We start from the raw sequence: 13,340 nt of genomic DNA, 5'->3' as shown, positions 1-13,340 counted from the left end.
GCACGGTTTCCGCGTCTATGCAGTGTCTCACGCTAGCCTTTCTCCCTCCTCAGGAATGATGCTGCCCTCTCTGACCTCGTCCGTGTACTTCTTTGTGTTTTTGGGTCTGTGCACCTGGTGGTCCTGGTGCCGGACCTTCGACCCCTTGCTGTTCAGCTGTCTCTGTGTCCTGCTGGCTATTTTCACTGCGGGACACTTGATTGGACTGTATTTGTACCAGTTCCAGTTCTTCCAAGAAGCAGTCCCTCCCAACGACTACTATGCCAGGTAAGAGGAATCAACTGCTAGACATTTCACAGTTCAGTAAGATAATCCGCGAGCCCTCGGAAGGGCCCCCTTATGACCCCGCCGGGCACTGTGCATCTGCTGGGGTTCTCCTGGATGCCCATTGACGTGTCAAGCCAGGGTTTGGCGGGGCTGGGAAGCTGTCTCTGCCTTGAATGTATTGGCTGACACTGTCTAGAGCGAGGAGGTGTCGCTTCAGATGGAGGTGCTGTTGGGACACGGCGGGGAGGGGAAGCTTCTGTTTGTAGCAAAGGACAGACACATGGTCTCAGCCGTGGAAAGAGACCCAGGAAGAACATTTTACAGCAAAGGATAATAAGGACACGTCAGAGCATCAGCTGTAAGGAGCTCTCAAGGGCAAACAGAGGCCAAACTGAGCATCGAAAAGAACTAAATGATTATAAAAATGTAAAAGTAAAAATGCATGAGTCCATGATATGTGTGTGTGTATGAGAGAGAGAGACAGGGAGACAAAGAGAGAAATATCTAATTTGCTTCAGTTGTCAGTGATTACTATCCCAAATTCTTACTATGAAAATGGGAATTAAAGGTAAAGAACCCAGCATTTACTTTGACTTTTTAAAAGGAACTCCAGACCATTCTCAGTTAATGAGGGGAAACTTTTCTTGACAGGATGACACCAGCTAATGAAAGGGAAAGGAATACTAGAATTAGAAAATTACCATTTATCAACCAATTTTTAATGAAATACTTAGATCTATTCACAAACTGAAACCATGACTTAAAGAGTTGCTGGGATGAAGGCTGTTTGCAACAATGATAGAGTATAACCTCACTGATTATTATTTGCTAATTACAAAGGGAAAGGACCTTTCCAATGGTGGTCAACACCTTAACCAATTGATCCAAACTATTACCAAGATGGGATCCCTTGACATTTCAGACTTCTAGGCTTGATGCATTGTGGGGAATATGGCATCATATTGTTAAGTCTTTAGACCTAACTTTCACTTTACAGGAAATATAAAGGATAGAAATATGATTTAAATGACTCCACAGGGAGAAAAGGGAACCCTCATACACTGTTGGTGGGAATGTAAATTGATACAGTCACTATGGAGAACAGTATGGAGGTTCCTTAAAAAACTAAAAATAGAACTACCATATGACCCAGGAATCCCACTACTGGGCATATACCCTGAGAAAACCATAATTCAAAAAGAGTCATGGGGGCTTCCCTGGTGGCGCAGTGGTTGAGAGTCCGCCTGCCGATGCAGGGGACACAGGTTCGAGCCCTGGTCTGGGAAGATCCCACATGCCGCGGAGCGACTGGGCCCGTGAGCCACAACTACTGAGCCTGCGCGTCTGGAGCCTGTGCTCCGCAACAAGAGAGGCCACGATAGTGAGAGGCCCGCGCACTGCGATGAAGAGTGGCCCCCACTTGCCACAACTAGAGAAAGCCCTCGCACAGAAGCGAGGACCTAACACAGCCAAAAATAAATAAATAAATTAATTAATTTAAAAAAAATGTACTTAAAAAAAAAATTGCGGATACTTAAAAAAAAAAAAAAAAAGAGTCATGTACCACAATGTTCATTGCAGCACTATTTACAACAGGCAGGACATGGAAGCAACCTAAGTGTCCATCAACAGATGAATGGATAAAGAAGATATGGCACATATATACAATGAAATATTTCTCAGCCATAAAAAGAAATGAAATTGAGTTATTTGTAGTGAGGTGGATGGACCTAGAGTCTGTCATACAGAGTGAAGTAAGTCAGAAAGAGAAAAACAAATACCGTATGCTAACACATATATATGGAACCTAAAAAAAAAAAAAAAAAAGGGCATAAAGAACCTAGGGCCAAGACCGCAATAAAGATGCAGACCTAATAGAGAATGGACTTGAGGACAGGGGGAGAGGAAAGAGTAAGCTGGGACAAAGTGAGAGAGTGGTAGTGTATATATGGACATATAAACACTACCAAATGTAAAATAGCTAGTGGGAAGCAGTCGCATAGCACAGGGAGATCAGCTCGGTGCTTTGTGACCAGCTAGAAGTGTGGGATAGGGAGGGTGGGAGGGAGGGAGATGCAAGAGGGAAGAGATATGGGGATATATGTATATGTATAACTGATTCACTTTGTTATAAAGCAGAAACTAACACACCATTGTAAAGCAATTATACTCCAATAAAAATGTTAAATAAATAAATAAATAAATGACTCCACAGGAAAGCGATCATCAAAGTCCAGAGTGTGGAACCTGTAAGGGAAACGATCTGGTCTCTTCAAAAATCAGCATCCTGAAAAAGAAATGTATGTGGAGGGAGTTGGGCAGGGACTGTTCTAGTTTAAAGGAGAAGTGAGGAAACCTTGCAGACAGATGGGAAGTCTGATCCTGGATTACACCCTTGTTCAATGACAAATCTCTATGAGACATTCTGAGGTTAAATGGGGAAATTTCAATATTCACTGGTTATTAGCTGATAGTATAGAATTCCTGTTAATTCTTAGGTGTGTGATTGTATGTGGATATCCAAGAAAATGTTGTTAATTTAGGAGATACATGGTGAATTCTTTAGGAATGTCTGCGACTTCCTACTGGTTTAGCACCCATTGTGGGAGAGACCCACAGGCCCACAGAGGGAGATAGAAAGAGGAGAGAAAAATAAATAAAATGATCTAAACTAGGTGGTTGGCATGGGGTTATCCATTGTTCTATTTTAACTTTGATTTTTCTGTGGAAAAGTCCAGAATGGAAAGTTCCAGAAAAAAAGGGGAATGGAAGTGGCAGGAGAGAATTGTCGGTTTGGTGAGAACAGTGTGAGGATTCTCTCCATGCACCCAGCGAGGTGGTGCAGGTGCTTTTCGTCTTCTTGTTGAAATGAGATATCTGCATTTTAAAGGAACGTGAATAATGTTATCACGTGGACAATATAGATTTCATCCTTCTTCCAGGAGATCCTAAGATGGCTTTCACGTGACAGTAAACGTGAAGAAGCGGGGAGTGTGTGCGCGTGTGTGTGTGTGACCTACTCTCCTTACTCACAGTACTTACAAGCTAGTTTGTGGCTATCTCCGTACAATGCTAAAAAAAAGTGAGTCAAGTCCTAAAACCACTTATAGTCGGATAAAAAAGATATACCCAACACACACACACACACACACACAGTCTACGTAATTCTAAATCCAGTTGGCTTAACCTGGAAGTGTAACAAGCATAGTTCCGTCTAAAAAGAGAAGAATGTTACATAGACACAGAAAACGGAGGAGCCAAGACATGGAAACAACCTAGGTGCTTATTGATGGACTGATGGATGAAGAAAGCTTGGTATAAACATATAAGGAATATTACTCGGCCGTAAAGAAGAAGGAAGTCCTGCCATTTGTAACAATGTGGGTGGACCTGGAGGGCATTATGCTGAGTGAAATAAGTCAGACAGAGAAAGACAAATACTGTATGATCTCACCCTATATGTGGAATCTAAACAGAAGTCAAACTTATAGAAACAGAGAGTGGAGTGGTGGTTGCCAGGGGCTGGGGGGTGAGGGAAATAGGGAGGGGTGGGTAGAAGGTACAAACTTTCAGGTATAAGATTAGTAAATTCTGAGGATCTATGAACAGCAGGTTAATCACACTGTATTGTAATTACATTGTATTGAAATTTGCTAAGAGAGTAGATCTTTTTTTTTTAATTAATTAATTAATTTATTTATTTATGGCTGTGTTGTGTCTTTGTTTCTGTGCGAGGGCTTTCTCTAGTTGTGGCAAGCGGGGGCCACTCTTCATCGCGGTGCGCGGGCCTCTCACTATGGCGGCCTCTCTTGTTGCAGAGCACAGGCTCCAGACGCGCAGGCTCAGTAATTGTGGCTCACGGGCCCAGTTGCTCCGCGGCATGTGGGATCTTCCCAGACCAGGGCTCGAACCCGTGTCCCCTGCATTGGCAGGCAGATTCTCAACCACTGTGCCACCAGGGAAGCCCTAAGAGAGTAGATCTTAAGCATTCTTACCAAGAAAAAAAAAAAAAAGAAAGGAAAAGAAAAAGAGTAACTATGTGAGGTGATTGTTAGTTAACTTGACTGAGGTACTACATTTCACAATGTATACTTATATCAAATCATCTTGCTGTCCACTTGAAATATATTACAATTTCACATGTCATTTGTAACTCAATAAAGCTGGGGGAAAACTGCAAAACTCTTTTTGTGGCACAGATTTACATAATATTTATTTTAGGCAAGAGTGAATAAATACAAAATTTCAGTACAGACATTAGTTCTAGATTAAATGAATATTTCAGTTTCTTCTAGACATTTAATTTTTGGTTTATTGAACACATGTAGAAAAAAGTTTTGTACTTTTGGAAGGGCTGACTTTTAGGGATGGTTTAATTGGAAACGTAAATATCTTCTGAGGGGCCTTAGTCTCCCCACACCCCCCAATTTAAGAATCTTTTCTGCTATCTAGAGACTGATGATAGGAAATGCAAAGAATATTCAGAACCACTTTGAAAACACTTTTTCTGTAAAGGATCAGTTAGTACTGTAAATATTTTTGACTTTGCAGGCCTACGGTCTCTGCCTTAATTCTTTCAAGAAGCTGTTTATTGCAAAAGCAGCTCTGGATGAGATTTTAAAGAATGTGTGTGGCTGGGTTCCAGCAAAACTTTGTGGACACCGAACTTTGGATTTCAAAATATTTTCACATTTCATGAAATATTATTTTTCTTTTGATTTTTCCCAACCACTTAAAAATGTAAAAACCATTATTAGCTCACAAGTCCTATCCAAACAGGTGGTGAATCAGGCTTGCCAACATATGGTGTGGATAATAGCAGTCCTAATAGTGTAACAACTTACCATATTTATTTGCATTTGGATTGCCTCAAAATTATGATTGTAAGTTATTATAGACATTTTGAAGATAATTACCTTGAAAAAGTTTAAAAGCTTCATTGCTATAATCTCATAGAGTCATTAGAAGTTGGGTTGCTTATCAGAGTATAGATAGTTTGAGCTAAACAATGCAATATACACACATTTATATATATACATATATACATGTATGTGCATGTATATATATATATATCATATATACGTATATACACTGCCTTATTGTAGAGTCTTCCCCCCATTAATTTGGTGACAATAGGACATTGCCTTTTAGCCCTTGAAAGCTTGAAAATTTACATATTTTAAACAATAGCTTTTTCTTAAGGCATAATTTCAATGCATTGCTTTCCACCAACGAATTCTGAGTTGGAAGAAAACAAACTTGCAGAAAAAAAAAGTCATCTTGCGTAGGCATTTGTCCCAAATTTCATAACCACAGAGACTCCAGCTCATGTGTCCAGGTTCGGATGTGGCTCTCCTCAAAACAATCCAAGTTGTTTTTATCTTCTTGTAAGCTTTCAAATAGGCTTTCTGGTGAGGACTATCTTTATTTTTAGAAATATTGAATTGATTTATCGTTGGTATAATACATGCTTGTTGGTGATTATTTGGAAAAATATAATAAAGAATCAGGAAAAACACTTGAAAAAAATATAATCCTAACTCCCCAAAATACTGTTCATTTTTGGTCTGTATTCTTCCAGTATTTTTCCTATGCATATATGTGTTTTTTAAAAACAAACTTTGAATCGTGATGCGCATGCTGTTTTATAACTTGCTTTATGCAAGTTCTGCATCTCCCCATGTTATGAAATGTTCTTCTAAAGTGTGATTTTCATAGCCTGCAAAGTGTTTGATTGTGTTTGATTGTGTAGCTGTGTTATAGTGTAGTCAGTCCCTGATTTCTGACCAGGGAGATTAAGATTACTCATTTTCGCCCTCTTGAGTGACGTTGTAATGAGCACCCAGGTTACTTGTAAATTTAGGTAAAACTCATGATGACCAAGAAGTAAACCCACGGTCCCTCAGTTGTAAAGGAGCCTCCATGGGGCTGGTTAGTGCTCTGCCCTGAGGGAGGGTCTGGAGGTTTCCCTGGTCCTGGGCCCACACGATGCTATTCCACTGGTCTGCACGCAGGTGTTGTGACCTCAAATCCCGCACCTGCATGGGGCACACCTCTGTGGGCTCGTGTTTTTCTAGGGTCATGTCTTCTTTCAGCCCAAGGGCCCCAAGAGATCATATGCTTACTTCCAACTCCACCCGCACCTGGGGGGAGTTTCTCCTTCATTCTAGCCAGGGAAGCACGTGGAGAAGGTGGGCAGGGACCAGCAATGGGTGGACGAGACCCAGGAGGACGTGGAGGAGGGGCAGGGAGGAGGGCTGCCTGGGGGAGGAGAGTTAGTGATTCCCTCCCGTTTGTGCACAGACCTGGCATGACCATATTTTCCAAAACAAAATTCAGGGCTCTTTTTTGATAGTTATGAGCATACCTATGGGAAGGTAAGGCAGAGTGAGAGTAGGATTCTGAAATGTTGGAGTATATGGTTTTAGATGGTTATAACCATAAAAAATGTAGTGCCCCTTCTTGTGAAGTTGATCCAGCAAAATAAAGCTTTAAAACGAATCCACATAACTTATATAAGACAGATAACATACCACTCAACACAGTTTGTTTAATGGAATAGAGCCCAATTCCAACCTACTCTGGCAGGTCTCCCTAAGAAAAATGGCAGACTAAACGAAATTTGGCTTAGCTAGTCCCAAGGGTGGCCCCTTCCAAAGGTTTTGTGTTTCCTGGGGAATTTCTGTAGACAGGAAACACCTTATATTTTGAAGGCGAGGAGGCAAGGATCAAGGTGTTGGGCTGGTGTTCAGAGTCCTCACCTGTGTTCCTCCTTGTGAGGTTGGCCAGACTGATGAAGCCCCAAGTCCCAGCCGGCTTGTGTCCTGTGGGTTTTCTGCACCGAAAGTGCAGGAGGTGCGCTGGGTAGAGGACGGGACAAAGGCAGGTGGACCTGACTTGCTCTGCAGTGTCCCTGAACATGAGCAGAAATGCACTGAATGCTGTAAACAAATGTCTACTCATCGATGACTTCGCGAAAAGCCAGTTTTAACAGTTTGTCAGCTCACTGTTGACTGTTTCCTTGTGAAGATGACACCGCAAGTAATTCTGAGGTGAACTCATCTAAAAACAGTCCTGGACCAAAGGCAGGGTCTTTGTTTTCTCACCTTCAATTATCTGGACAATACAGGGGAAAGTTCTGACGTGGGCCAGGGTGGAGGGCTTGGCAGGAGAGTCAAACGTCTGCTGTTTTCTTATCATGACATAGAGAATGACGGAGCCCATACATTTACTTCTCACCCCGAGTCGTGAATGTTTGTGCGCGGTGGGCAATGAAATGGGTGTGTGACTGAATAATCTCTAAGTTGTGTCTTATCACCTCGGACTGGCTTTCATTCCAACGCTGAACTCGCTCTACAACAGTCACAGGAGTCACGGGTTGGATTTCTTTGCTCAAATTCATTTTGTTGTTTTGCTGCTTTTTTCACCTGAAGTTGTGCAATTTGAAAATGAATGAGAATTGTGGGAAGGAATGGGAGAGATTCTCGGGTCATTCCCTATGGAGGCAGCATTTTCTATGAAATAAATACACGATTTGTCCGATGTTGCCCTTTCCACGTCCTATTTCAATAAATCGTGATAAGAAAATGCATTATGTTTAGTGAAGGAAAAACCTATGTTTATTCCAGTGTTAAAACAATGTAAGAGAGAAAAAGCAAAGCCTCAGACTCCAGCATCATTGTGTAACTATTCTGTGACAAATGAGGAAAATGTGAAAAAACAAACATGAAAAGTACAGTAGTATTTATTATATTTATCCTATTTTTATACTAGTCATAAAAATGTCAATAATATGTCAGGAGTCATAACAGTCCTGATGCTGTATGTCTCTGGCTTCTAGTTTGGAGAAGCCAGTGGGTCCTCTAGAAAGTGACACAAGGAAGTCAGCCCTTGGGTGACGTCGGCTGCAGTTGGCTTTGTAAGTGTCTGTCTAATCCAGGTTGTTTAAGCGTGTTTGCAGCCTCACCCAGGATGGCCACGGTGTTGCCTCTCATTAGAGCCATCTGAGCTTTGGTAACACAGACAGCACAGAAAGACAAAACTGTTCTTAATGGAGGCCAGTTGGCAAGAACCTCGTCTGAAAGCGGTCCAGTGTGGGGATAATTAATGTCAAGCGGGTCATCTTAATGCTGAGGAATGTAAATGGACCCACTGGTTAACACTTTCCCTTTTTGTTAACGATGGCACCCCAGGTAATCAATGGTTGTTTAATTTATCCAGTTGGTAGGTGACGTAACAGTAACCAAACTTTTGGTTTCCTTTTGGAAAGATTCTTATGATTAAGTGACAGGCGTTAGACCCAGTTCATTTGTGCTCATCTAAAAGGCAAAAAATAGGAGCCAAGAGACATGAATTGACTTTCCACAGATAAATGGAAAATCGGTAGAAAGTAAATACTTGAACCCCTGAGTCCGTTCGGGCGATTCCCCGCAACCTTATGGTCACCTGAGGCCGTAAGTGGGTGTGGTGTTGACCCAGGATCCCAGGGTGACACCTGGCATTGTGTACAAAGCAACTGCTGCCTCTGACCAGGCAGACGACCCTTGGCACTGGACGTCTGTCCAACCAGAACCTGAAACCTCCCAACCTGGCCTTCCAGAATTCCAGCCTTGACTACCTGTGTCTCACCTTTGCTGTTGAGGGCGTCTACCAGGAAGGGTCTCTCTCTGGTTTTCAGGGAGGATCTGCCCCGTCCTCTGTGGGACCAGGGTGCCCTGGCTGACCTGACAGGTCAGGCTCATTCTGGAGCCTTCATTTCTGCAGAGCAGCTCACCTGCACAGGTCACCATAGGTCAGGACCTTCTGCCCAAGTGCTGTCCCTGCTCTCGAGGATAAAGTGGGGTCCAGTGAACCTTGCCAAGTAAAGAAATGACTCGTTTTACATTTAGTCTATCAAAATATGAAGAGGAATAGAGATTAGGCATAGTTGGTGGTTGTATTTTTTCTAAATTTGCTCCAAATGATTAGTATTAATGAGCATATTACAAACTACCTCTGGATGGTACATTTAGGTGCTTTCAACCTTAAAAATTAATAGCAAATTAATGATGGTAGAATTTCTTGTGGTGGGAAGGACTATTCCTTCAAGTTAAGATAACAGCTGATGAAAACTTAAAGTGATCTTTTGAGAAAGGGCATTTTGGAACAAAACAATTATTTTGCTATCAGATGTTTATTGGAAAGTGTGATCATCTTGTTTATTAGAGCTAAGATTCTCATTCATGGTCTGTATTTTAATTCAATGCATAACACCTCATTAATTTTTTACACTGTAGATAAGCCGATTTGGCTGACTTGCAAAGTATTTTGAGGATAAATATACTGAATGATGTTACCTCATAACCACTTGGCTTTCTGAAGTTCAGAATATTACTTATGCAGTAACTTCAGCTGTTGTTATCTTCATTTTAGTTCTAAGCAACTCTGACTCAAGGATAAGAGATTAGCTCTGGAAATGGGAACCAAGAGGTGTTGATTTTTCTCTTCAGAGTTTCTTCTAAAGAAGCTTTTTCCTGAGAAAGTTTGACAAAGGTTTTCATAAACTTGCTAGTTACTCATTTTTGGTGGAAGTAGTATAATTGTTTTTCTTAACAGCCTTCATGAGATATAATTGATATGAAATAAACTGCATATATTTAAAGGATACAATTTGATCAGTTTTGACATAAACATACCTGTGAAACCATCACCACGATCAAGGTAATGAACACACACATCCATCCCAAGAGTTTCCTCATCACTCCCCCTTTTTTTTATATATGTTAACTTTAAAGATTATTTATTTATTAAAAAATAATTTTGGCTGCACCCCACGGCATGTGGGACCTTAGTTCCCCGACCAGGGATTGAACCCGCACCCCCTGCATGGGAAGGTGGTGTCTTAGCCACTGGACCACCAGGGAAGTCCCTTCTCATCCCCTTTTAATCTCGCCTGCCCTCAGCCTCCTCCCATCCCATCCCCAGGTAACCACTGATGGCTATCTCTAACTCGATTAGATTACATTTTCTAGGATTTTATATAAATGGAATCATATAGTATATAATTTTTAATGTTACTATTGTTATTATTATTGTTGTTGATATTATTATTAGCCTGGGTTGGGGCGGGAGGCAGGTCTGATTTCTTTCCCCACGCCTAGTTGTTTTGAGATTTAGCCATGTTGCAGTGTAAGAGTTCATTTCTTTTTCATCCTCTCTTAGTATAGTCAATCTTCTTAAATTTTAGGCATTCTAATTGTTGTGTAGAGGCAATTCATTGCGGTTTTAATTTAATGCATTTCCCTAATGACTAACGAGGCTGAGAATTTTTTCATGAGCTGATTTTATGCTCATATATCTTTTTGATGAAGTGTCTGTTAAAATACTTTACCCATTTTTAAAAATCATCTTTGTTTTCTTACAATTGTGTTCTGAGAGTTGTTTAGAAAATCAGGATACAAATCATTTATCAGATACATGTTTTTGCAAATATTTCCCCAGTCTATGGACTATCGTTCTCTTACTAGTGTCTTTGCAAGAGCTGAGTTTTTAGTTTTGATGAAGTACACTTCATAGTCGTTCTTTTGTGAATCACACTTATGGTGTGGTAGTTAAAAAATATTTGCCAAGCCCAAATTCACAAAGGTTTCTTTTTTGTTCTCTTCTAGAAGTTTTAGTTTGTTTTGTCTTTGATGTCAAATAGTTCAGAATCATTTTTTGAAATGACTGTTCTTTCTTTTGCACCTGTTAAAAATCAAGTGTCCATGTGCATGTGGTTGGGTTTATATATAGACTATTCTGTACCATTGATCTATTCATCTTTATGTCACTGTCTTGATTACTTGTAGGTTGATAATAAGTCTTGAACTTAAGTAATGTTAGTCTTTCTTCTTTTTACATTTGAAGTTGTTTAGGCTATTCTAAGCCCTTTATGTTTCCATATGAATTTTAAATCACTTTGTCAATGTCTACAGCAAAGCCTGCTGGGATTTTGTTTAGGATTGTATTGAATCTGTATGATGGTTTGGATAGCATCAAGTCTTCTGACACATGAGTATGGTATATCTCTCCATTTATTTAAGTTTTCAAATTTCTCTCAGCAGTACTTTAAAATTTTTCATCACAGGTATTGCACATCTATTGTCAGAGTTATCCCTTAAGTATTTAATAATTCTAGTGCCTTTGTAAATGGTAGGTTTTTTTCTGATTTTTACTCATAGTACATAAAAATACAATTAATTTTTGTATACTGAGCTTGTATTTTGACACCATACCAAACACATGTATTGATTCTACAAGATCTTTTGTAGATTCCATCATGTTTTCTACATAGATGGCCATGTCATCTATGAATAAAAATAGTTTACCTTTATTCTTTTCTATCTGGATATCTTTTATTTCTTTTCCTTTTCTTATCACACTTGCTAAAACTCCAGTTCAGTGTTGTATTAATAAGTAAGAATGATTATTCTGTCATGTTCTCCCCTTTGGGGAAAAGCCTTTGGTTTTTCATCATTGAATATGATGTTGTTTGTAGGTTTTTCATAGGTGTAGGTTTTTCATAGTTTTTTTTTTATTAGGTTGACAAAAATCCCCATCTATTCTTAGTTTGCTGAGTTTTAATCCACAATTGATATTAAATTTTGTCAAATGCTTTTTCTGTATCTACTGAGATCTTTTTTATTCCTTTCTAGTCTGTTAATATGGTGAATTGATTTTTGATTATTAAACCACCCTGGTATTTCTAGGATAAATTTCATTTGGTCAAGGGATATTGCCCTTTTTATATATTGTTAAGTTTGAATTGATAAAATTTTGTTTAGAATTTTCTCATCTGTGTTCATAATAGATAATGGCTAGTAGTTTTCTTTCATTGGGTTGTCATTGGTTTTGGTATGGAGTAATGATTCAGGTATTTCAAGTATTTCCTGCTTTTCAGTGATCTGGAAGAGTTGTTTTAGAATTTGTATTATTTCTTCTTTAAGTTTTTGAAAGAATTCACTTGTGAAACTATATGAGCTTGAAGTTTTCTTTATGGGAAAGTTTTTAAGCACAAATTCAATTTCTTTAATAAATATAAGACTTCTCAGGTTATTTCTACTTGAATGAGTTTTGGTAGTTTGTGTCTTTCAAGGAATTTGCCTTTGCATGGAAGATGTCAAATTTATTGGCATAATGTTGTCAATAATATTTACTTATTTTCTTTTGAATATCTGTAGAATCAGTAATGATGTTATTTAATTTATTCCAGAGATTAGTAATTTGTACCTTCTTTATTTTTTCCCTGTTCAGTCCAGCTAAAAGTTATCAATTTATCATCTTCTCAAAGAACTAGGCCTTGTTTTTCTCTGTTGATTGATTTCAGCTCAGATGATTTTAATTTCCTTTCTCTTCTTCGTGTTTATTTGACTTAATTAAATTAAATTAAAATTTGGATTTAATTTACTCTTCTTTTTATGTCTCTTTTCTGTCATTATTCTAAAGGAGGAAATTGAAGTCATTGATTTGAGCTCTTCTTTTCTAATATAGGTATTTAGAAACAATTAAATTTAAGTCTAAATTTCCACTTAAATACTACATTAGTAGAATCCTACAAATTTTGATATGGTATGTTTCATTTTTAATTCAGTTCAAAATATGTTTTAATTTCCATTTGAGTTTCCTCTTTGATCCATTGGCTATTTATATATGTATTTGGTTTCCAAACATTTGGGGATTTTTCAGAGATATTTCTCTTTGGATTTAATTTAATTCTGTTGTTGTCAGAGAATATCATTTGTTCTGTAGTCCAGGATGTGATCTATTTTGGTTAATGTTCTATGTGGTCTTGAAAGAATAATTTTTTAAATGAATTTGCCTTTTAAATCATGTAGAAAATTTAAAAAGTGGATTTAAAAACCAAAATTACAATACTACTAGCTTTTATAATTGCCCTTGTACTTATCTTTACTGAGGTCTTTATTTCTTCATGTTACTGTCCAGTGTCCTTTTATTTCACTTGCAGGACTTCCTTCAGCATTTCTTGCAGGGCAGATCTTGTGGTCATAAACTCCCTCAACTTTTGTTTATCTGGGAATGTCTTAATTTCTCCTGCA

At 38.9% G+C, this 13,340-nt stretch overlaps 1 protein-coding gene across 5 annotated transcripts in view; it reads left to right on the top strand.

Moving 5' to 3' along the window:
• Positions 1-13,340, top strand: part of PIEZO2 (piezo type mechanosensitive ion channel component 2) — a 344,750-nt gene that overhangs the window by 209,689 nt on the left and 121,721 nt on the right. For all 5 annotated transcript variants that reach the window (XM_082354794.1, XM_082354793.1, XM_082354795.1 and 2 more), the window contains exon 7: positions 54-267. In XM_082354794.1, coding sequence (XP_082210920.1) covers positions 54-267 — 214 coding nt within the window. The remainder of the gene's footprint in view (positions 1-53; positions 268-13,340) is intronic.

This window comes from Balaenoptera borealis (assembly GCF_965194805.1).
Source record: "Balaenoptera borealis genome assembly, chromosome: 14".
Taxonomy (NCBI): domain Eukaryota; kingdom Metazoa; phylum Chordata; class Mammalia; order Artiodactyla; family Balaenopteridae; genus Balaenoptera; species Balaenoptera borealis.
This window is presented reverse-complemented; position numbering and strand designations above follow the sequence as displayed.